At 42.3% G+C, this 26240-nt stretch overlaps 1 protein-coding gene across 3 annotated transcripts; it reads right to left on the bottom strand.

Moving 5' to 3' along the window:
* Positions 1 to 457: 457 nt before the first annotated feature.
* On the bottom strand, positions 458 to 16191 carry NLRP13 (NLR family pyrin domain containing 13). 3 transcript variants are annotated; one of them, XM_072809879.1, is made up of 9 exons: positions 14620 to 16191; positions 12285 to 12443; positions 10693 to 10860; positions 10090 to 10254; positions 8939 to 9109; positions 4754 to 4924; positions 3942 to 4112; positions 1690 to 1860; positions 458 to 844 (listed from the first exon to the last, which is right to left on the bottom strand). In XM_072809879.1, exons 1-9 carry the CDS (start codon positions 16179 to 16181, stop codon positions 721 to 723), a joined length of 2862 nt encoding a protein of 953 aa, XP_072665980.1. In that variant the 5' UTR covers positions 16182 to 16191; the 3' UTR covers positions 458 to 720. The 3 variants fall into 3 exon arrangements, with proteins under 3 accessions (XP_072665980.1, XP_072666106.1, XP_072666060.1); XM_072810005.1 differs by having other exon boundaries at positions 15510 to 15639; XM_072809959.1 differs by lacking the exon at positions 4754 to 4924.
* Positions 16192 to 26240: the final 10049 nt, after the last annotated feature.

Genomic DNA, 26240 nt, shown 5'->3' with positions numbered 1-26240 from the left:
AAGAAGAATGTCTCTGCCTGCAGGGCTCTGGTGAGGATTGAGACACACCATGAAGATTTTATAAGCTACAAAATGTAAAATAAAATGAATATCCAACTGTTCCTTAAGACTTGTGAAGCTGTTGTTTATTGAATAATAGAGCAAGGGAAAGAAAATTGTAATAAGCTCCTATCTTCATATGCATTCCCATGCAGGATATTAATTTCACATTATATCCTGTGTAGGATCCATGTTCCTCTATTTTCAGGTGGGTAAAATACAACAGAGCCATGGATCAAAGGTAGACACAAAGCCAAAATGGGGTTTATTTGCATACTTGGAGTGGTTCTGGATCTCCATCTGACTGGTATCCACAGAATAATGATGGAATTAGAATCACATCTATCCCATCTCTTAACCTACCAGAAATGAGGCCTTAGGCTTTATCAAGGTACTTTTAAAAATATCCTTTGCTTTATTGAATCTTCTTAACATCTGAGAATCAAAGATATTACACCAAGAAGGACAAAAGGAAACTTAAGGCAACGCCAATGTAGGGTCTTGGGGGCAAATGTGGAATTAGATTAGGATTATGGAGATTGGGTATTTAATATGCTGCCTACAACAAATGGCAGAAAAACACTGAGGTAATAGTGCATTTGAACAGGAACACCTGAGCCATCTCCTGATGGTTCTAATCCAAGACCATCTCATGGTGAAGCACGGCATCTCCTCATTGGATCACCACCACCACTTGTCCTCAAGGTCATTGAAATCCCATTTATACTTGACTCTTAGAAAGGACCCCCTCTCCTGCAATTCCTCCAGCTCCGCCTTCACTAGGTCATACAACTCTTTCTTGAGCCTGCAAGAAAGAGATAGAACACCCTTTAAAATGCATTACTTAGACCTGAAGTTGGTAATATAAGGTCCTGAATGTATAGCTTTTGATCAACTTCCCAAAGTAGGAAAAGTTCCTTGATATTGGAGACGATTTCTGCTAAAATGTGCCTATTTAAAGGTCTTTCTCTTGGTGTTGGGGGGAACCCAACTGCTTGCGGCACCTGGGTGGCTCAGAGGTTGAATGTCTGCCTTCGGCTCAAGTTCTAATCCCAGGTTCTGAGATTGAGTCCCACATCAGGCTCCCCACAGGGAGCCAGCTTCTCCCTCTGCCTATGTCTCTGCTTCTCTCTCTCTCTCTCTCCTGAATGAATAAAATTTAAAAAGACACTACTTAGGTTTCTGACCTTATCTCCAGAATACTGAATAAGGTAGAGTATTCTAATTAAATGCTCTATTTCAATGCCTGGAAGGGGCAATACAGAACTTGGTAGTCCAACCTCAGGGCCTTTACACATGCTATTCCAACTTCCTTACAACACTCTTCATTTCTTGTCACTGACTATGTTGCCCAGTATGTTCATCACTACCCACATGTGGCCATTTCAGTAATTCAAACTGAGGAAAGTCAAGAATTCTGTTCCTTGGTTGCACCAACCCTATTTCAAGTGCCCAGTTACCACAGGCTGCTACTGACCACTCTACTGGACAGTAGTTACAGACTGTTTCCATCATTGCTAAAGGTTCTGCTGGCCAGCACTGCTTTAGCAAATTAAATGCAGAGTGAACTCAATGTTTGCTTTAAAACATTAGTCCATCCAGCCCCCTTCTCAGTTAGTGCTTCCCAGTATAAAAGTCACTGGGGATTACCCAAGTTTCTGTAGTTTGCACATTGACTTTTTCAAGGCCTTCCACAGTATGCTGACTCCAATGGGCTCCAAGTCATTCTCCAAAAGGTTCAAGTTAATCAGGCTTTTACTGCTTGTGAGAACAGAGGAGAGATGCTGGCAGCAAGCAGGCGTCAGATTGCATTTCTCCAACCTAGGAGTGGGTGGGAAGGAAATGTGAAAGATGGTCCTCTAAGACTGAGAAATTAGAAATGAGACCAGATCTAGGAAAAAGTCTGTGGTTAAAGCAAACTGGCTTACAGTGGAGAGTTTACCACATACAGGACACTTTTCCAAATGCTTACACATAACTCATTAAATCCATATACCAGTCCTGTAAAAGGTAGCCAATATCAAACTCCATTTGCCAGATGAGGAAACAGAATGTTAGGCTGCCCAACTGTGAAAGAAACAATGCTCTTAAAAAGTGGATGTGAATTTACTTATAAGGTCCTTGAAAGAACTAAAATAAGATTACAGCCCCTTCCTTACATTTTCATTTTGTTTCTAAATTCCACAAAACAAAATCTGTATTCCTAGTAGCTAGCCAACCATATGTTCAAAGATGAAAATGACAAAGTGTTATATCAGTTTAAGGTAGTGGAAATTTCCACCTAAGTGTACAAAGAAACGGGACAAGTGTCTATACATGAAAATTTTGATACGTAAAGAATAAAGGGAAAGAATAGGTTTCCTTAGGGTGGAAGAAGTTGGGTAGGATCCAGAGAATGCTTCAACGTAAAGGTACTATTTGGTGGACAGGGAGTGAATGACATAAGAAAAATGGGTTCTGGGACTCCTGGGTGGCTCAGTGGTTAAGCATCTGCCTTCCACTCAGCGTTTGATCCTAGAGTCTGGGATCAAGTCCCACATCGAGCTCCCTGCATGGAACCTGCGTCTCCCTCTGCTTATGTCTCTGCCCACGTCTGTCTGTCTGCCTATCTGTCTCTGTCTCACGAATAAATAAAATCTTTAAAAAAAAAAAAAAAAGAAAAAATGGGTTCCATCACACAAGTGTGTCCTGTCTCTGGTCTAGCGCCACCTGCAGGGCTTTTACCACTATGTTATATATTGTTGACCTTGACCATGTACCTTTAATAGTATTCCCTTGGTCATCTAGGCCAATGTCTCTCCATGAGCTGTGATCTTCTCCCTATAGGGAAGACTAAGCAATGCCTGCAGAGTTGGGAGGTGCCATTGGCATCTGGGGGTGGAGGCCAGGGATGCTGCTCAGCATCATACAGTACACAGGAGAGCCCACTGCCAAGCATTACCCAGCCCAAGGTGTCAGTAATGCTGACCTTGAAAAACTCTGGTGTGATAATAAAGATGAGACCCTGTGAACCCAAATAAGACACTCAGGTGCCTGTCTGAAGGCTACAGCATTGGGGAATGAAACTGGATGAAAATGAACTGAATGTTAGGCAGGGATTCATCATTAAAAACAATACAATAATAAAAACAATGCAATAACTGTTGCAAACATTTTATTCATTTCTACATCCAGGGAGAGGCACCTAGAGAGTGAGGTCTTAAACCAGACCAGGATTCTTTTTAAGGCACAAACAGAACCCTGAATTACTTGCATAAATCTGACTGTTTCTTCTTTACCCACAGGATAAAGAATACTGCACCTGAAGATACTTCTTAAAGGGCAAGGATGTGGTTTAAAAAAAACAAAAACAAAACAAAACAAAACAAACAAAACTACAACAACAAAAAACTCTGACTTATTTCACTTATGGGCATAATGTCCTCAAGGTCCATCTGTTTAATGCAAATGGCAGGAGTTCCACAAAGAAATACTGTATGATCTCTAAGCATTTTGTGAGTAGAATCACCACCCGTGTGAAAAATAGCTATCACGTAAGCCACACTTAACCAAAACTCCTATTATTTTAGTCTAAACCATCTTAGCTGAACAAACATCACCTTATGGTTAAAATCAGGCTTCTCCTTAGAAAAGACTCTGGGGCAGGAAACATGCTGCACCTGCCCCCTCCCTAAGATCCCTTTGATTGAAACAAAGAATACTTACAATATACCAAGGAGGGAGTAACTGGAATGAACTACTGTCTCTGAAGTTGAGCCTTATCATTAAGCAGAATATATTTTTAACAAGAGAACTTTGTTGTTCCCCACCTTCTTGAATTCCCAGGTGACTGCATATTATTCCCTCCCAGTGCAAGAGTAGAGAGGGGGGGGCTTCCCGAAAAGAGAACAGCTTCAACTCACCCAAGTGTGTTCAATTCACAATACGGATCCTGTAGAACCTCACACAGGTGTTTCACTCCATTATCCTGAACATCATTGTTCCTGATATCCAAAATCTTCATGTTATGATTATGCCTGAGGGCATTAGCAAGCTCCTGACATCCATCTGCTGTGAAAGAACAATCTGACAAACTACAAAATAAACATAAGGGGGAAAAGAATAACTCTTGAATCCTTAGACTTTGCTCTATGTACCTGAGCTGAGCCCATGCCACAGTCTTCTAAGGAAGAGAGAGATGCCAAAGCCAGACTTCTAATTCTGAGCCCTGGGAAGAGGAGGGTGCTGGTCAGGAGGTCTGAGGACTCTATCTACTTCATAGAAAAGAAGTAGACAGAACAGCAACGCAGCTTCCACCCCATGTCATCTACAGAGAGCTTGCACCTTGCCTCTGGACTTCACCTTGTACATCTTTTCCCTTTGCTGATTTTTTGCTTTTTCTACTTTCACTGTAATAAATCGCAGCCACAAATTGGACTGCATGCCAAGTTCTTGAAGTCCTCTATGAGTCAGTCATCAAACCCACAGGGTGGTCTTGGGAACACCCAAAACATGTTGTGGTTGGTCCTTAGCAGTTATTCCAGTACCCCCACCCCCTACCATAGGCACCACCACCCATCCCCATCTACCTCCTCCAATAGAATCTGAAGTTCCTCTATGTGAGCAATCATGTCTACACCCAGGGCTCCAGCTCTACATGGAACTCAGGCATTTGCAAGTCAATTCACATGCTCTCTTTGCAACATCTGGAGGACAGAAAGGCAGTTGAACTCACTCCAGGTTCTGTAGGCTGCAGTCCGGATGACTCAGGGCCTTACACAGAAACTTCACTCCCTCATCTCTCAGCTTATTCCTCCTCAGGTTCAGATGTGTCAAACTCTTGTTCTTAAGGAGAGCCTCTGACAAGTACCTGCAACTGGGCGCACCAAGCTGGCAGAACCAGAGCCTATGGGGCAAGAGCCACAGAGACAGATGCTCAGGAAAGTATTCCAAATGGAGGCCCCTGGGGACACAAGCATCGGGCTCTGCCTCTGAATTCAACCATGGTGTCCCCCTTAGCCTCAGTCCAGAACATGCTGAGTATCTGTGTTACTTATCCTTTCCCAGATTTACGCAATGAGCACATCAAGAACATGCTGGTCATTAGTGGTTTAAAATATAAGAAGCTTTTTGCACAGCAAAGGATACAGTCAACAAAACTAAAAGACAACCTACAGAATGGGAGAAGATATTTGCAAATGACGTATCAGATAAAGGGCTAGTTTCCAAGATCTATAAAGAACTTATTAAACTCAACAGCAAAGAAACAAACAATCCAATCATGAAATGGGCCAAAGACATGAACAGAAATCTCACAGAGGAAGACATAGACATGGCCAACACGCACATGAGAAAATGCTCTGCATCACTTGCCATCAGGGAAATACAAATCAAAACCACAATGAGATACCACCTCACACCAGTGAGAATGGGGAAAATTAACAAGGCAGGAAACCACAAATGTTGGAGAGGATGCAGAGAAAAGGGAACCCTCCTGCACTGTTGGTGGGAATATGAAATGGTGCAGCCTCTCTGGAAAACTGTGTGGAGGTTCCTCAAAGAGTTAAAAATAGACCTGCCCTATGACCCAGCAATTGCACTGCTGGGGATTTACCCCAAAGATACAGATGCAATGAAACGCCGGGACACCTGCACCCCGATGTTTATAGCAGCAATGTCCACAATAGCCAAACTGTGGAAGGAGCCTCGGTGTCCATCAAAAGATGAGTGGATAAAGAAGATGTGGTTTATGTATACAATGGAATATTACTCAGCCATTAGAAATGACAAATACCCACCATTTTCTTCGACGTGGATGAAAGGGTATTATGCTGAGTGAAATAAGTCAATCGGAGAAGGACAAACATTATATGTTCTCATTCATTTGGGGAATATAAATAATAGTGAAAGGGAATAGAAGGGAAGGGAGAAGAAATGGGTAGGAAATATCAGAAAGGGAGACAGAACATGAAGACTCCTAACTCTGGGAAATGAACTAGGGTTGGTGGAAGGGGAGGAGGGCGGGGGATGGGGGTGAATGGGTGACAGGTACTGAGGGGGGCACTTGACGGGATGAGCACTGGGTGTTATTCTGTATGTTGGCAAATTGAACACCAATTAAAAATAAATCTATTATTTATAAATAAATACATACATACATAAATAAATACATAAATAAAGGGGTAATGATTGGGGTGCCTTGTGGCTCCGTTGGGTAGGCTTCTGACTCTTAATTTCAGCTCAGGTCATGTTTTCAGGGTCTTAGGATTGAGCCCTGTGTTGGGCTCTGCTCCTAGCAGGGAGTCTGTTGAGGATTCTCTCTCTCTCCTTCCTTTGCCCCCCGCCCCCGGCTTGCGCTCTCTCAAATCTTAAAAAAAAAAAAAAAAAAAAAACAGGATGATGGTCAAAATATCTCAAGTTTCAGTAACGCAAGAAGAGCAAGTTCCGAAGATCTATCATACAGCATTGCACTTATAGTTAAACAGTACAGTATTGTGTGCTTATAGTTCTCTAAGATTTAGAATTTTCTATGTATTTAAATTTTCTATCTTAAGTGATAGCACAAAGAAGTTTAATAATAAAAAAGGGGAAGGAGGAAACTTTGGAAGGGGACAGATACATGTATGGCCTTAATGGTGGTGATGGTCTCATGGGTGTGTACTTCTCCCCTAACTTACCAACTTGTACTCGAAATACATAGGACTTCTCACGTGTCAAAAAAGTTTGATGCGAGAATTTTTTTAAGTAAAAATAAAAAATAAATAGAAGGGAAAACATTTTAAATGACCTGGAGGCAGCTAGGAATGAACCTAAGGCTCTGGAACCAGTCAGACATGGGTTCAAATGCTGCTCAGCCATTACTAACTATTGTCAGGCATGTTGCATTATTCCCTCCAGCCTTCATTTCTTGCTAAGCTGGAGATTATGATGGCCCATCACAGCACTATTGATGATCCCATGAGCCGTGACAGGCAGTGCTTGGGACAGTACTTGGCAAGTGTGCAATACAAGTTGTAGGAGATATGGAATATAAAGAGATTCTATCAGCATTAGATATATATAATAAATATGTATACCATATATATTATAGATCTAAAATATATAGGTGATAGGTTATATTTACATGATGTTATTGTATAACATCATGATTAAAGAGATTATATATAAGATATTTTATGTTATATATTAATGTATCTATATTAAATATCTAATTATATATTATATTGCTATAAGCATAATTATATATATTCTTAATATAACCTATAACTGTCATATTAGTTCATATTACATATGTATTAATTAGCTATTAATATTACGGGGTTTTTATTTTTTTATTTTTTTTATTTTTTATTTTTATTTTTTAATTTTTATTTATGATAGGCACACAGTGAGAGAGAGAGAGGCAGAGACACAGGCAGAGGGAGAAGCAGGTTCCATGCACCGGGAGCCCGACGTCGGATTCGATCCCGGGTCTCCAGGATCGCGCCCTGGGCCAAAGGCAGGCGCTAAACCGCTGCGCCACCCAGGGATCCCATATTACGGTTTTTGGAGGCTCAGGGCTGAGTGAGTGCTAACCCTTGGGTCCCTAGCTCAGATTCTATGGTCTTTCACCATTTGCCCCCTTGGATGTACCTTTTATACTCACCTGAACAATATCCAATTCCAGGAAAATCCATCTCTTCATCTATTCCACACCTGCCCCAGAGAAGCACAGTGTAGCTAAAGTAGAAAACATCTACGAAATCACACTTGGCACCTACCACTACCAGTAGACTCATCCTCACCTGGCAACCCCCTGGAGACCTACAGCCCTACATACACCTCCTCGGGTAACATCTCTATGTGGTTAATAGGCATCTCATGCTCCCATGTCCCAAACCAACCCCTTACACTCAAACCTCATCCTCCCCTGTCCTCCCCCATGTCAGAAAATGGCACCACCTTTCACCCAGCTGCCAAGCCAATCACCTGGAGGTGTTTCAGTTCTTTCCTTCCTAAACTGCCACTAATTCATCAGGAAGTCCCATTGCTCCTACCTTCAAGTATACTCCAAATCCTACCATCTCACTCTGGCCAATGTGCTCTCATCCTCTTGCCTGATTTACAGGCACTTGCTTCTGCTCCTATTTTTTGCTTTCATTATAGTCCACCTTTCAACAGCAGTCTGGGTGATCTTTCAGAGTATGTCCCCATACAAACTCCAGTCCTCAGATGACATTTCTCCTCCAAACAAAATGGATTCCTTCCCACCAGAGCATATTCCAGGCATCGTCCTGTCTCCTCTCTAGCTTTATCATTGCCCATCACTCACGTTACCCCAGCCTTACTAGTGGTCTTGCTGTTCCTATGACACCCCAAACTCACTCCACCCTCAGATCCTCTGCCCTCCTCTTCCTTCCCTCTGCATGTGGCTTCTTTAATGTCTGGTGGCTTCAGTGTCACCTACTTGGATAGACTGATGAGAGAAGACTACCAGGAAACCAACCCACTACTTCTTGTCTACTTATTCCACTTTGTTTTTCCTCCTAGCTGAACTACTAGTTTTTGATTTTGGGGATCTCACTGATACATCTGCATCCTCCACACAGGCAAGAAGCTTGTCTGTCTTGTCTACCACCCCAACCTTGGTGCCCAGCTCTGTGTCTGGGGATAGGAGCTCAGAGGTTGTTTGACTAGATCATAATGTCCCAGTATCCTTGTTAAAACTGAGGTCCTTGGCACAACTTCCAGATTGATTCAACAAATCCCAAGGTGCTACTCAAAACCTGTGTTTAGAATGATGCTTAGCACATGGAGTAATCACTCAATGCATGTTAGAACTTAATGATATAAATGGGTCCTGAATGAAGGACTTCTTGTTTTCCTCCATGCCCACCCCCAAGGAGAGTCACTTCTAGAAATGGAGCCAAGAGAAACTTACACCAGTCTCTCTAAAGCACACTCAGGATGAGTCAGGGCAGCACAGAGGAGTCTCACACCATCATCTTGGAGTGGATTAAATCCCAGGCATAGTCGAGTTGTCCTCTGGGTGCTAGAGACGTGCAGTGCCAGATCCTGATAGATGGCTGCTGACAGGTTGCATTTCTCCAGGCTGTGGAAGTTACAAGTGCAGGGTAAGCCTCAGCCATTCCCACTTTCTCTTTAACTCCCAGTTCCTTTAGCCACACATCTGGGACCGAAACATCATGAAAAGATTAAACTGGATAAGGAACAAAAGCTTTAAGAAGAAAGGGTGAAGTTTCTCAATATCAGCCCTACTGACCTTCAGGTTAGATCATTCTTTCTGGTGCTGGTGTGTGTGTGTGTGTGTGTGTGTGTGTGTGTGTGTGTGTGTGTGTGTGTGTGTGTGTAGGGGGAGTAGGGAGTCCTCCAGTGCATTGAAGGATATTGATCATACCTGGCTTCCACTTACTACATGCCAGTAGCATCCTCCTCTCCCAATTGTGAGAGCCAAGTAAGTGTCCAGACATTGCCATATATCCCCTAGGGGACAAGATCACCCCCAGTTTAAAACCACTGATTTTTCCCTGCTCAGCGAGGAATCTGACTCTCCCTCTGCCCCCTCTCACAGTTGTGCTCTCTCTCCTCCTCCTCCTCTCTCAAATAAATAAAATATTTTTTTAAAAAATGGGGCACTTCAGTGGCTTAGTTAAGCTTCTGCTTCAGCTCAGGTCATGATCTCAGGGTCCTGGGATCAAGTCCTGCATTGGGCTTCCTGCTCAGTGGGGAGTCTGCTTCTCCATCTGCCCCTCCTTGTTGCCCCCCAACCCCGCTCATGTTCCCTCTTTCTCAAATAAATAATCCTTAATAATAAATTAATTAAAAATAAAACCACTAAGTTTAGGGAAGGCTGGCAAGCAAAACTCCCACAATTAAGGTGAGGGCAAAGCTGTCTTAAGAGAGAGCCCTAAGGAGTAGGGTGAAAAAGAATGAAGATAAAGAGTGTGTCATTGGGGGTAGGTAACTACAATAGGGGGATCCCCAAGTTCCCCCCAGAAATGCTCCCACTGCCACCCCACCCTGCCACTTAACCTTGCAAAGACACCATTTTGACAAGGCAAGAGGACTTACGACAGCTCCTTCAGGGAAGATGTTGACATCCCAGAGGGCCCCTGCAGACCCTTCATACCTGAGAGATCATTGTCCCCCAGGCTGAGAAAGCTCACACTGGAGTTCCTGCTGAGCTCCACAAAGAGATGACGACACACCAGAGGGGTAAGGCCACATGATTCCAACCTAACAAAGGGGCCCCAACACAGGCAGTTACTCCAGGGAAGAGGGGTCTTCATTTGGAGGCCTTTCTCCACAAAAGCTTATTTCTCCTTGTTCCTCATCCTTACCCCAGGCAGGATGGCCCCCACGTCTGTGCCACTCAGAGTGTGGTCCATGGTCTAGCACCACCTTGGAGCCTATTGGAAATGCTAGCTATCAGGCCCCCCAGCAGCACTGCTGGGTCTTAGGGCATGGATCCCAGGACCCTGCATTTTAACATGCGCCCTCAGATGGGTCTGGTAGACATTAAGTTTTGCAAAGCACTGCCCTGTACCCACATACTTGTTCCCTTTGTTCCTTTTTCTCTACATCCCTTTTGCTGCCATGCTGAGTCCCATCCTCCCAAGGCATCACGAAGCTAGGGGTGATGTGGAGGACAGATCTGGAAAACCAGAGATTTACCACAGATACTGGAGGTTGCAGGCTGAATGCCTCAAGGTTTTAAAGATCATCGTGGACACAGGAACTCCCAAGTTGTTCGAGCTCAAGTTCAGATGGGTCAGCCTGTTGTTACCATGTAAGACAAGGACAAGCTCCTTCAGAATCTTCACAGGAGTTATTGATTTGCACCTGAGGAAGGGAGGAAGTGATGGCTGGCCTCGTGAAGGGGAATGCTTCCTCTTCTTGACTTTCTACCACACACACACACGTACACACATGCACACACATGCACCGCCTCCCTCAAGGATATACATATATAAGGAATCCAAATATTGAAGCATAGTTGGAAGTATTCAATCAGGAATTAATCCTCTCCCCCACCAAGTTTGCCATAAGAGACCCTGGAGCTGCCCACTATTCTAGGCAGGGGATGACCCCCACCCACACACACCCACACACCCGCACACACACCCCAACCCAGGATGGTCTGGTGAGAATATATCTCTCCTCTTGTTTTTTCTTAAATCTGTTTCTCCTCATCTTTAGAACTAAGTGATAAGACCAAAATGGAGGGGCAAGAGGAAAAGATGAAAAAGTCATATCCTAATAAAGGATGTTTAAGGTTGCCTCCTGTGTGTTTGATCCCGTTCACAGAATACACTGAAGTTTGAGGACAGTCACTACTGGCAAATCTCTCTTAACTCACTGAATCAGTGCATGCATCTGGTTTTCAGAGTTCAAGGTAGTACTGAATTTCAGAGGAACAGTAGGAAGTTGGTGTGGACCCCAGAGCATCCAACCCAACACCTTCTCGAACTCCAAGAGTCACTCACTCTGTCCTCACTCAGGTAGCAGCTCTTCCCTGGCTGCTTATTCAAGCGCCACCTCTATTCTTCTCTAACTTTGAGTCAGATTTGGGACCCTGTGATCTCTATTTACATCATGTGAGAGGTTTCAGTCTAAAACGATGCTTCAGCTCCAGTGAGTAGATATTTACTCAAATATTTTTGAGATAAGAGAGGCCCTTCTGCTAGCTCTATCAAAAAATGCAAAGCCTCCTCTTCCACACCCTGAGTGCCTTAACGATTTCCTCCTGCTTTGGGAAATTTCACTGTCTCGTACACTACTCTGGTCATTTAAGCTTGTTTCTCCAACACTGTAAGCTCTGTGAAGGCAAGAATTATCCATTCCATTCACTGCTATAAGCTCAGAATGAATAAGAGATGCTCAATAAGTATCCATTGAATGAACAAATGCTTCACCACAAACTACCCACCTTTCCTTAAGACCCAACCCTTCATAGGGCTCCACATAAACTCTGGCTCTCCTCAAATGTTTTGTCCCAATCACATGCTACAAGTTTTCTGCTTCTTCATATTCAGCTCAAAATAGCAGTCTTATGGAAAAACTAGTTTGTCTACTTGTACCTCTCATGCAAGATCACTCATGACAGACTGCCAAGTCTTTGCCTAAACTCACACAAACACATTTATTTATTTTATTCTCCCAAGCACCTGAGCTTACTTTCTGGAAAACAGATACTCACTGCAGCAATCAAGAGGAAAATGCCAGATTATTTTCCAATGGAACTTTTCAAACTGTGTCACACTTACGTCAGTTTTCGGAGCTTACACCTTGGATTTCTCAGCTCATAACAGAGTTTCTTCATTGAAGAAGTATTAAGTTTGCTGTTACTAAGATCCAGCTCACTCACATGCCCATTGCAAAACACGGAGCAAATATCTTGCCACTGATAAATCTTGGAATGTGGCCTTGTTGTTTATGAGAGAAAGAAAGAAGGGTTACTAAAGTAACACCTAGAGGTGGTCTACAGGAGGCAAAAACTGTCCCAAAGGAAGTGTAGGAATTCACTGGCATTCCAGGCAGGAAAATCATGGCCCCCAAAGTATAGTTCTTACAGTTCTGGATCTTTTATTCCAACAATCCTCAACCATCCTTTTCAGAGGAAACAAACTGCATAAGCGAGGCCACGGGCAAGGTGGCCATTGGTATAATCCATAAGTTCAGACAAGACCTAAGATAAATTCAGAGCTGTGTTACCTATAATATGATTTAATCTCCATGCTCCAATTTTCTATCTCTAAATGTACATAATAAAACTTACCCTCAGACAGAACATGAGAGACTCCTTACTCTGGGAAATGAACGAGGGGTAGTGGAAAGGGAGGTGGGCGGGGGGGGGGGCACTGAGGGGAGCACTGATGGGATGAGCACTGGGTGTTATGCTATACGTTGGCAAATTGAAATCCAATAAAAAAATAAATTTTAGAAAAAGGAAATGGGTTTTAGGATATGTGGGGACTTTTACTTTTCATCTTATTTGTTTCTGTACCTTTGTTAGTGCTGTGAATTTGTATTACCTTATCATTTTAAATCTGATTTTTAAGAGTTACTTAAAAGTAATATGACCGTTAAAAATAAATAAAACTTACCTTCATAGAGTTTTGCAATTAAAATGGTTTATGCAAATATTTAGAACTTAGGGTTATTAGAAATTTGGAATTTCTTTAATGTAGTAGGCTCTCAATATTTACAAGAGTAAAAGAGCATCCAAATCATGAATTAGATTTTTTATCTCCAGTGAAGAAAGTAAAACAAAGAACACATTAAAATCATCTGAAGAATATAAAATTCTACATGATGAGCCCAGAATTCTAGCATTGGGTAGAGCAATATTTCCAACCATGGTGTGCATGTGTGTGTGTGTGTGTGTGTGTGTGTGTGTGTGTATACACATGCCACCTATTCATATGTTTAACATCCCAGTTAATTCTGAGATACAACAGAATTAAAAACCACCAAGGGAAAGAAATACTATAGGGAAACAGACTGTCCTTAACATTGGAAAGTCTGTTATCAACTTTAGGGAAAACATGACATCTTCAGCTTTAGGATAATTGTGTGTAAGGTGAGGAACAGTGTTGATGGAGTATTAATCCTTACAATAAATGGTATTATCCTTTGGAAAACATTTGGTAGTAAGGACACTTACATAACCCAAAGTGAATACTACCTAAATAAAGCCCCTATTTAGGTTTTAGGGAATCTAAGACTGGACAAATAAATGACAGCCAATATATATTAAATATTAAGGACTCCGGACCCCAAAACCAAACATCTTATGAATATTCCAATCTGGGCAAACACAGATTAATCTTCTCAAAATTTCTATTTGTACAACCAAAATTGAACTGGTATTTCTTGAAGGTCTGAGGATCAAGCAAAGGATTTGGGAACACATAGTAACCTCTGTCTCATGAGAGGAGTTTAGAAAACACTCTTAGGGCCTAAAATATCTAGAACACTCAGATCGACTTATCTCCTAGACTGGAAGTCAACAATATCAGCAATGGGAAAAGGTCATAGGGTAAGAACTAGAAGTAGTTTAAGTATCTTTGGGATTCCTCTTCCAAGAGGCAAAAGTACAAACTCTTCATAATAAGCTTCAGGATTTAGTTGACACAATTGGACCTATCCCCACCCCAACTCATGCTCAAAGGAGAGGCACCAGCATTTTGAGATCTGGAGCTCTGGAAGAGAGCTGAGCATTGATGCAGGCTAAGCTGCTTAGTGGCTATACTGACATAAGAAAATTCAGTTTTTTATTCAGTTTTCTCATCTATGAGTGGCAATAACACCCTACCCTCCATTCAGTAATGGACATAGCTTTGGTAGAGATCTTAGCACAATGCCTGGCACATACACCTTCACTTTGCAGGACCTGAAATGGAAGCTCCACCGCAAAATTGATCAACTGAAGTACCTGGGGAATCCCTACAGGACACCTAAAGGGAAATAGTCTTCTAGGTTGGAATGACCTAGAGTGCTTGGTCAATCATAACCAATGATAACATAACATATCCCCAGTTCTTCATGGAAGAACTCAGAGCCTGGAAAGATGGGAGGGAAATGGTTTGCATTACTCACTCCAGAGTTTCCACACTGAAAGTCAATTCCGTTTGAAGGATGGAACTGGTGACAGAAAGCCTTAGCTTACTTAAACTTCGACAGTGCTTTAGGCAAAATGAAGAAACTTGGAGTTGTTGATTCCCAAAAATATTGATGTCAGCTTCAAGGAGATGACTCAAAATTTGCCTTACAAAGTTTTCCTCCTGAGTCTCATATAAGCATGAAAAAAAGTGTAGGAACTCAAAACGGTTAAGGACAATGTCATAACTTTTTAATTCCTCTGCCCATTCTAATAATTCATCCATTATCCTTTGACCCACTTTACAACACAAAGTATCTTCCAGTTCTCTTATTAGGCTTCTTTTTAAAAGGCCAAAGAAAAAAAGAGCCATCTGATTCCAATAGAAGTTTCTGTCAACCAAAGCATTATTCAGTAGCACCCTCATCTCTTCATGCTTTGCAGGGCCACCAATGGATCCTTTTGTCCCCCAAAGTACATAGAACATGGCCCCCAAAAACACCTGGAAACTCTGATGAGTAAAAGTAACACACTCCTCACAGTCATTTACCTTACGAAGAATATTCAACCTGAGGAGAGAACCAATGAGATGGGCTTCCAGGCACTTGTGTTTGAGGTCCTCTTTTGTAAATGTGAAGTTCCTAAACCACATCCCCTCTGCAGCCAGAGAGCATAGGGCACTCCACTGCCCTGGCCAGTTCTGCTCTGACAAACTCACCTCTGCTGTGGCAAACAAGCTGGAGAAAAAATGAACATACAGACTGGTGGTGGTCTGGGTGCTTATCTGGAAATGAGGATTTCTTACCATCTGCCGTTTCAGGCAGGAACACACAGTCCAGCATACCAGGGGGGCAGAGCAGAAATAAAACAGGGTCTCATTTTTTCTTACCCAATACAAGACTTTCTTAGCTTTTTTTTGGTCACCAAAGTACCTGATGAAATATTCTTCCCGGTCTCCCTCTGTGAACCCTAAGATTTGTACAAACCATGGATTCAGTAACAACTTTTTAAGATCCTTGGTTCTATACTCTTTGGTTGTGATCAGTAAGGTAGCCATGGGAACCAATTCTTTCTTCAGCAAGTAGAACAGGATTCTGTTGACTGGGAGTTGCTGATACCAGTCTGTACATGGTGGGCTGTTGTCCAAGTTGGAAGGCATGTCCATTTCCTCAAAGCCATCGATGACAAACAGGAGCCTCTCGGGGTGACTCATGAGCTCTTCAATGGGGACCTGGGAGTCAGGCCAGTCCCAGGAAAGCAAGCCAGCAAATGTGGTATCCTTCATGTCTTTAACTTTATGGCAGCTGATAAAGAAAACATAGGAGAACCTCTGCTGAAAGAGAAAGCCCTCTGCCCAATGCAGCATGGCCTTCATTGCCAGAGTGGTCTTCCCAACCCCTGCTATTCCCTCCAAGATGATTGTCTGTGGCTGGGCTCCAGTCCTGTTAGGATACAGGAGGCTCTTCAGTTCATCATGTTCCTTCTCAGTTACATTGCGGAGATATATATGGTCTTCAGGCCATGGCATGTTGTCCCACATCATCAATATTTTAGCCTTCATCCTCTCTCTGTATCTTCTTCTGTGAACTAAAACAGAGAAGTGAGGCAAAAACCAAACAATGGTCAAAATGAATTTCAGCCTTAGGAATAGTAAGTTTTTAATATTAAACCTTGAGCAAGACAAACAAGTTCTACCTCTGAGAGTCTAGCTTTTGGGAGGAGTATGGTGGTAGAAAGTAGCAAAGATAGCAGAATAGTTTGAATATATACACAAATAAACACAGAATATGAGACTGAGAATGCCCTTTGAAGGGCAGAAGGGATCTGTAGAGCCTTCTGCAGGACAGTTAACACCAGGATTACAAGAAGCCGCCAGTCCAAGATGTAGAAAGAGAGGCTTTCAGGCAGAGTGAAGGGCTAATGTAAAGGCCCTGAGACAAAAGTAAGAACATTCTAGAGCACAGTGAAAGAGGTACCCGACAGCGGCACTCAACTGTGAGGAGGGGCTGGTCACAAGTAGCTTTGTTCTAAAGGTCAAGAGATAATAAGCCCTAATCTACATTTTTAAAAGGAGGGTATTATGCTGAGTGAAGTAAGTCAGTCGGAGAAGGACAAACATTATATGTTCTCATTCATTTGGGGAATATAAATAATAGTGAAAGGGAATATAAGGGAAGGGAGAAGAAATGTGTGGGAAATATCAGAAAGGGAGACAGAACGTAAAGACTGCTAACTCTGGGAAATGAACTAGGGGTGGTAGAAGGGGAGGAGGGCAGGGGGTGGGAGTGAATGGGTGACGGGCACTGGGGGTTATTCTGTATGTTAGTAAATTGAACACCAATAAAAAATAAATTAAAAAAAAATAAAAGGTCACTGTTGCTTGGAGAGGGAGTTATGGTACAAGAAAGGAGCAAAGAACCCACTTATGAAGCAGCTTCTGTTTAAGTCAAAGTGGGTAGGTTTGGTCAAACATATCCGTTGATAACATAACAGCAACAACAATAGGTCCCTGGTTCTTTGTGGAAACACTTGAATAGAGCTTGTGAAGAACTAGAGGATAGTATTTAAAAGAAGATGAATCGACTTAAGGTACATATTGAGAGTAGAACCGATAGGATTACTAATAATTTCTAGTAACAAGGGTGTGGGAATTGCTAACGAAAATAAAGTTGTACATGCATTCTGGTCTTGTGGCTTAAATATCTTGGTGGAGAGGATTCCTTTTACTACACACACACACACACACACACACACACACACACACACACTTACTTCTAGTGGAAAGAGCAGGAGAGTAGGAATACCAAAGCCCCACCCTCGCATTTTCTTTAGGGCTGTGATGCTTTGTGGATACTTCAACTAATTTGAACCCCAGTTCCCTGGTGTAGAAGTTCTAAATAAGCAGGAAAGAATGGAAAAACATTTTTTCTTTTACCTACCAGAGGAGAAATGTCATCTTCTGGAGGTGGGGTCCTTTCTGCTCAGATTATCAAAGGTCCCTGAAGGCTGGCATGCCTCAAATATTCAACCTTGCAGAGCTTTACCCCATCTCCAGACAAGAACTGTTGTTCTGGACTGACCTCAAGACTGGACCATTCAACCTTTAAGAAATGGATCTCATGGATTCAAAGAGGGACTCCTCTAGGACCTTCTTCCTCAGTACAAGGAAATCCATCTCCCCCTGCCCTTTGTTCCCTTCCATGCAGCAAGAATTGGAAAACATGTGAATCTAAACACAGGTGGCAGGGACACCTGGGTGGCTCAGTGGTTGAGCATTTGCCTTTGGCTCAGGGTGTGATCCCCGGATCTGGGAACAAGTCCCACATCAGGCTCCATGCAGGGGGCCTGCTTCTCCCTCTGCCGGTGTCTCTGCCTCTCTTTCTCTGTGTCTTTCATGAATAAATAAATAAAATCTTAAAAAAAAAAAAAAAAAAAACCTCAGGTGGCAGCTACAGCAGAGCTACCCTTCCTGTCTCTGCCTCGCCGCCATCTAGCCAAGAGAAGTCTTGCTATCCAGATGAAATAAAGCAGAACATAAACACACACATGTAAATTCAAAAGAGAAAAACTGCATGACAGAGAATACTTGCCATCTATAGGACAGACTACGAGGTCATTCATTTTCTATGAGTAATGTGCCCTTACAAGTCAATAAAGAAGACAGCAAGCCGAACTCCAATAAAAAAAATATGAAAATTTTTTTTAAAAATTAAAAAGAAAAGGAAGAGAGCAAGCACAAACCCCCAAAAAAGTAGAAGGGGAGAATAAATGGTTATTTTGCAAGAAATAAACAGGCTAAAAGCAATTACAGTTTTCAACTCACTCATAGAACAAATGCAAACCAAATATTAAATCAGAGCAGAATTTTTATCAAGTTGGCAAATATTTGAAAGAATCTGTGTTGGGGCACCTGGGTGGCTCAGTGGTTGAGCATCTGCCTTTGGCTCAGGGCGAGATCCTGGCGTCTGGCATCAAGTCCCACATCAGGCTCCCTGTGAGGAGTCTGCTTCTCCCTCTATGTCTCTGCCTATATATATATATATATATATATATATATCATGAATAAATAAAATCTTAAAAAAAAAGAATCTGTGTTGATAGCAGGACAGCAAAACAAACATTCATAGTATCATTGGAGAAGTCACTTTATACAGCCTTTTAGAAGATCAATTTACCTTCAAAGCTTAGATTCTGCATGTGCTTTGATTCAGGAGTTCTAGCTTAGGCACATCTTCTACAGAAATACTTGCAGATGTACATAATGGGTCATGGATGTTTATAGAAGTACTGTTTAATATGCACACACCCAGAAGCCTAAATTTCTACCAACAGTGTAAGCTATATATAGGCCATACAATATATGATATGCCCATACAATGGTATATAAAGTAGCTATTAAAGAGTGAGGCTAATATGTTTGTACTGCTTGTTGTTTGATACAAACTGATATATAATCTAATTCATGAAGAAAAGCTGGAAGAACACCAAATTTTTAAGCTGGCTACCTTTATGGAATTAATTGATAATATAGGAGACACTAAAATATTAAGCACACTGTACCATTTATATCTGCTTGTGTAATCACTTTATTCTAACCAAGAAACAGAGAACTTTGGGAACCAAAAACTGCTCCAGAAGTTGAAGAAAAATTTTAAAAGATATTATATTTGAAAAGGATATTAATAAGAAGAAATACTGTTAAGAGTTTTGATACTAAAATTATTATTGGTGAAATAGACTTCACAAAAGGTATGATAGAAAGTTGAAGGGAGGGGCGCCGGGGTGGCTCAGCAGTTGAGCATCTGCCTTTAGCTCAGGGCGAGATCCCAGGGTCCTGGGATCAGGTCCACATCAGGCTCCCCATGAGGAGCCTGCTTCTCCCTCTGCCTGTGTCTCTGCCTCTCTCTTTCATGAATAAATGGATAAATCTTCAAAAAAAAAAGTGGGGGGATCCCTGGGTGGCTCAGAGGTTTAGCATGCCTTGGGCCCAGGGCGTGATCCTGGAGTCCTGGGATCAAGTCCCGCATCAGGCTCCCTGCACGGAGCCTGCTTCTCCCTCTGCCTGTGTCTCTGCCTCTCTGTGTCTCTCATGAATAAATAAATAAAATCTTTAAAAAAGAAAGGAAAGGAAAGAAAAAAGAAAGCAAAGAAAAGAAAGCAAAGAAAAGGGGAGGGAGGAGAGAAAAGAAAAAAGAAAGAAAAGACGGAGCCTAGGTGGCTCAGTTGGTTAAGCATCTGCCTTCAGCTCAGGACATGATCCCAAGGTCCTGGGATTGAGCCCTGCATTGGGCTCCCTGCTTAGCTAGGAGCCTGCTTCTTCTCCCTCTGCCACTCCCCCAGCTCGTGCTCGCTCACTCTTGTTCAAATAAATAAATAAATAAATAAATATTAAAGAAAAAGAAAGTTGAAGTAATCTTTAAAACAGTTTTAACAAAAACAGAGATGGTAGCATGGGATTAAAAAGTTACAACTGGGGGGAAGGCAGAATGGGTAAAGAGGAGATACAGGGTTCCAGTTATGGAACGAATGAGTCACAGGAATAAAAGGCACAGCATAGGAAATATTAGTCAATGATATTATAATACTGATGTAATGGGACAGATGGCAGCTACACTTATGGTAAGCACAGCATAATGTATAAACCTTTGAATCGCTAAGTTGTACACCTGAAACCAATGTAACATGTCAACTATACCCAAGATAATTTAAAAAATAAATTTTGTAAAAAAAAAAAAAAAAAAGTTATGATCTAATGTTAGTCCCAGGAAACACAATGCCTGATTAGAGTTGCAGAAAAAGAACAGAGATGGAATAATTAATGCCAAAAAAAAATAATAATGCTGAATATTTGAGAGCAGAAAAGCATGTTTTTATAGTTAAATGTCCTGCTTAGTATCCATCCCAATTAAGAGGGTAAGGACCCCCAAGCCTAGTCACCCCATAACATTTCAGAACACAAGGGTGGAGGACCCCATAGGCTTTCATAGTGTAAGAGATAGGAATTTCTTACATTGTATATGACCTAAGTTATCAAGGTTTAGCCACACTGGGCACTAGATGACCAGAAAAATAGAGGGAGGGGCACCTGGGTGGCTCAGTGGTTGAGCATCTGCCTTTGGCTCAGGTCGTGATCCCAGGGTCCTGGGATTGAGTCCCGCATCAGGCTCCCCACAGGGAGCCTGCTTCTCCCTCTGCCTAGGTCTCTGCCTCTGTCTTTCATGAATGAATAAAATCTTAAAAAAAAAAAAAAAGAAAAGAAAAGAAAGAAAAAAGAAAAAAAAAAAAAAAAAGAAACAGAAGGAGAAGCACTCTCAAACCAGACAATTATACCCATGCTGTTCATCACGGGCACACTAGAGAAATTATCAGGCAAGCTCTCAAAGAGATTCCCCCATACTGACTTTTCTAAGTTATTATAAAGGGGGACCCCTGAAACAGTGGTAAGGAAGACAGATGGAGGTAGGACCTAAGCAAAAGGGGGACAGCAACATTCAAGAGTAGAAAGTGGAATTTGAGATTAAATCAAGCCCAGGAGAGTCTCTAGTCCCAGATAGGGAAGGATGTGCAGCTTCAGGAAACTGTCTAGAAATAGTGACAAGGGAGCTGATAGGTTCCTTGTTACATCCCATTGCATTACACTTCCCAACGAATTTGGAGATAATGATAGCACAGAAAGTTTAAAAAGGAGTTAGCTCAAACAGGCAATGGATTTCCCCAAAAACGATATGTGTAGGGGGCTGAACAGCGATACCCCACCACCACCACCAAAAATGCAATATGTCCACATCCTAATCCCCAGGACCTTGTATAACAAATGTAAGGACTCTGAGGAGAGGAACTTCTCCTGGATTGCCCTACATGTAGCCAAATGTATTCTTACAAGGGACAGAGTTCTGACACAAAACAGGAGGTAGCCATGTAACCACAGAGGCAGAAATTGGTGGGATACAGCCACAAGCCCAGGATTGTCATCAGAAGCCAGATAAACGAGGATGCTGCTCCCCACAAACCCTAGGAGAAAGCACGGCCCTGCTGATACCTTAATTTTGGACTAATCCAGAAACATTGAGGGAGTAAACTTCTGTTATTTAAGCCACCCAGTTTGTGGAAATATATTATGGCAGCTCTAGAAAAGAGCATATAATCCTGATGTATTATGTGGCTCAGCATCGATTTATATCCAGGACACTGAAAATTGATTGCTCCACGAAAATAATTGGGGGAGAGAGGTATTTGCCTACCATGACAATTGATTGAAAAACCAAGAGGTTGCAGTGTTAATCCCTTTTGAGCATAGGAATAGTGAAAGTGGCAGCTTAGAGTGGCGTATAGTTGCTTCTACAGAACAGAACTCAAGAGTTGAGAAATGGATTGATGTTTTTCATTACAAGATTTAGGTTTCTATGATTCTTTCTGGATTATACACTAGTACGAATATTGGAAAAAACCAAACCCGTTCCACAGCTGCATGTATAACTTTGTCAACATGGAAATCTCCAGCAGTCAACTGGTACAAAAAAAGTTACCTATTAATGCAACAAAATCATAAAGTCCAGAAACAGACACTATAATCTAAGAACAGAGTAGAGTCAGAGAAATTATCCAGGTTACAGTAACTTATTATTCAACAAGCAGCAGTGGAAGAACAGGTTGGGAATGGTATAATTTCCTGAATGCTATAAACTGAAGAAAATTTCAGAGGTGGTGGCAGTTATAGATCCAATAAAAGGATGCCCCATGAAGCAATCTGTCTGTGATCACCATAAAGTATCATACAAACCTTTTTCTTCCTCTGGCATCTCTGCTTCTTCTTGGTTTGGATCTTGGGGTCCCAATGCCTGTTCCATCTCTGAAACAAACAGTGATGGGATATTGAGATACCTAGGCTGAAAATGGCCAATGATACTCTCTACAGAGCCAACTATCACTCTGACAAGCTTAAGACTGAAGAGACAAAGGAATCACGTCTTCAGGTCCATCAACTCAGGTGCTCTGAACCCAGCCATCCCCTGTCAGGAATGCTCTCTCCCCATACCCATATGGCTCACTGCTTGACCTCCAAGTCTTTGCTCAATTTTAGCTTGATGGTGCTAGGCAGTCCTGATTAATACTGTACCTGATCCCTACAGTACATACCCAAGACTCTCCCCACTCACCTTTCTCTCTTGCCATTGCATTTGTCACCTCCTAACACACCACGTAGTATATGTATTTCTCACATTCAGTACCTCTCTTCCCACCCCACCCCCCACTGAAGGAGGGGCACAAATGAGTAGCCTCTGTTTGCTTACTTATCCCAAGCATGTAGAACAGTGCCCAGCTCATAGAAGCCACTTTAATATTTCTGTATACCAGAATACTAGAGAAATAAAAGCACCAATTGGGTTCTTTTTTTTTTAATTTTTTATTTATTTATGATAGGCACACAGTGAGAGAGAGAGAGAGGCAGAGACACAGGCAGAGGGAGAAGCAGGCTCCATGCATTGGAAGCCCGACGTGGGATTCGATCCCGGGTCTCCAGGATCGTGCCCTGGGCCAAAGGCAGGCGCTAAACCGCTGCGCCACCCAGGGATCCCCACCAGTTGGGTTCTAACTCAAGCCTCACTCTGTATGTTTCACAAAACCACTCTGAATGTTCCATTCTTCATGAGCTACAAGGGCCCCTTCCAGGTCTAACTCACACAGCAATAATTCCTATTCCACTGCCCAGTGCTTAGCTGCTATGAGCCAATGTCCTGTAAGAGATAATAACTCTAAAGGAGACATGGCTCTTAACATTTATAATTCCATTGGTTGTCAAGGTTTGCAGGACTTGATCTGCATAGCTAGCTGGATCCTGGGCTTCCTCCTCATGCCCCAAGCTCCTTTTATCTGTACACCTTCTACATGGCACGTTGCATTCCTCTGTTGCACATAAACCCAGTGATGAGACCCCTCCAGATTACAGCTTTGCTACCACAAACCATAGCTTAACACATTAAATCGAAGGCTTTAGATATAGCTGGGGCTGCCTGTCAAAAGAGCCAGCATGACAGCCTAGAATTTAAGTCCAATTCCTTAAAAAAAAAAAAAAAAAATTCCCAGTTCTGACTTCCCTTCGTCTGTCTAGGAAAGTTTACTGAACTACAGATTTACCTACCCAAAGTCTGTTGACGTAGTCCTGGGTAGGGTGGAAGGTACATGCAGTGAGAGGACAAAGACATTCTCAGTTGTGATACTACCCATCTGGCATTGTCCTCAGAGTAGCACCTGGAACCCAGAAAGAACTACCCTAAAGATAAATGAACATGTGAGAGCCTCTGGAGACCTGCTACCTGGATTCAAGTCACCTTGAGCAACTTGAGCTCTGGGTCCCCGTTTCCTTGTCTACAATACTGGAATAACAGGACCTCCTTCTTATGAGTGCAGTTAAAGACTACATTCAAATGCATAGGAGTCCGGATCCCTGGGTGACGCAGCGGTTTGGCGCCTGCCTTTGGCCCAGGGCGCGATCCTGGAGACCCGGGATCGAATCCCACGTCGGGCTTCCAATGCATGGAGCCTGCTTCTCTCTCTGCCTGTGTCTCTGCCCCTCTCTCTCTCTCTGTGACTATCATGAATAAATAAATAAAATCTTTAAAAAAAATGCATAGGAGTCATCAGGATCAATGCCTAGCTCTGAACAAGTACCAGCAAAAGTTAGGATGATTTTCCCCATGTCTTAGAGACAACTGGTTCCGCCATAAAGTCGCATATACACTCCTAAGGCTCACCAGATAAAAATCACATGGGTCTTTATTTTATAGGAAAATGGATCAGTGATACATTAAAAAAAATGATGGAAACAAAACCAGTAGCACAGTTTTACCCTTATTCACTGGTTATGAAACACATCACCACTACAATACTACACAATACAACAGCACACCAGGTAGGTAGCTAACTACTGCAACGCCACCATAAACAGCATGCACTTTACTTTTTATTTTTTTTTTATTTTTTGCACTTTACTTTTTAAAAATATTTTTAAAGGTCTGATGCTTGCTTGTGGATGTGGGAAGGGTTATAGCTTGTGAGGTTTTATAAAGTGGAAGGAGAGGATCTAAAATTAGTACATTTTGGGTGGGTGTGGCTCACGCTAGGGTAGCTGGTAGATGTTTGAAGTATGTATGTGCATGTGTGCATTTTGTATATTCCTTCATGGCTTGGCTCAGCTGGGTCCAGTTTTGTTGGCATTTCCCTAGTGTTTCCCTTGCAGGAAAAAAAATCCTACATAAGCAAACATGAAACTCCTGTTATACTCAAATTACTAATACTACAGCGCATTGGAAGAAATGCACTGTACTTTTTTTAAAAAAAGATTTTATTTATTCATGAGAGAGAGAGAGGCAGAGACATAAGCAGAGGGAGAAGCAGGCTCCCTCCCTGTGGGGAGCCTGATACAGGACTCAATCCTGGGACTCCAGGATCACGCCCTGGGCCGAAGGCAGGCGCTAAACTGTTGAGCTACCCAGGGATCCCCGCACTGTACTTTCAAAAGATGATTTGCAACACAACTGAGTGTACCTCTTAGTTTCCTGTTTTTGCTTTGGATCACCATTCCTTCCCAGGATGGAACTCCAAATCTTTGTAGCTTTATACCTTTACCTTAAACTTTCATAGCCCACCAGGGAGATTCTTTTTTAGGTATAGCTAGCAATTTGGTATGACTCCATAAAAATCCAGCAGCAATCTCTTTGCTCCTATGAGCTCCAGGCAGATGTCTCTTTGTGCCCCTGTTCATCTGTCCATCCATCCCTCATGTGGACCCACTCACCATTCATCGTTGCTCTAATTTCCATACACAACGAAGTCAAATTCATGTTCTCAAAGACGCTGAGAGTCACTTCCCACATCTGTTTTTCTGAAAAGTATTCACTCAACAGACATAACAGATTAATGGGATCAATGGCTTTCAAGTTTGCCCAGGGGATCTTCCGGAAGTTCTCAAGCAGCAGCTGTGGGGACTGGAGACACAGCTTGAATTCCTCCAGCTGAGACTGATCCAGGCCCATCAAGTAAGACAGGAGCTTGTCATAGGAACCATTGTCAACATAGATGTTCGCAGAGGAGCTCATCTTGCTCAACACACAAGATTTCTAGCTTTGCCCAAGAACTGTCACATCCACAAAACTGAGCCTGTAGAGAATAGAGTTGAAACCATAAGTCAGATTTCACCTCCTCCAAAAGAAACCTACATCCTTTTTCTACTTTCTCCCATAGCACTTCCTGCTACCTGTGTTTGTATACTTCTCTCTCAATGCTGCAAGAGTGTAAACTCCCTCGGGACACATGGTCTGTTGTGGCCTGCACCTCTGGTGCCTAGAGCAGTATCTGGCACACAGGACAGAATAGGAGATAGTGAACACATACTCTACACTATGATCCATCACCCTTGTTTCATTCTCTAAAACACCAGTGACACATTTATCACCAGTGACATGCCAATTATCTCTATTGTATAAAAGTAAAAATGAAATGACATCTTTGAATTACTATAAAGAAAAGAAACCCCACACTGCCATCTAGATTATATGTCCAATGAAAATATTTAAAAATGAAGGCAAAGGGGGCACCTGGGTGGCTCAGTGGTTGAGCATCT

This window comes from Canis lupus, chromosome 1 (genome assembly GCF_048164855.1).
Source record: "Canis lupus baileyi chromosome 1, mCanLup2.hap1, whole genome shotgun sequence".
In the NCBI taxonomy this organism is placed as follows: domain Eukaryota; kingdom Metazoa; phylum Chordata; class Mammalia; order Carnivora; family Canidae; genus Canis; species Canis lupus.
Note: the sequence above shows the minus strand (reverse complement) of the source record. Positions and strands in the feature narration are given on the sequence as shown.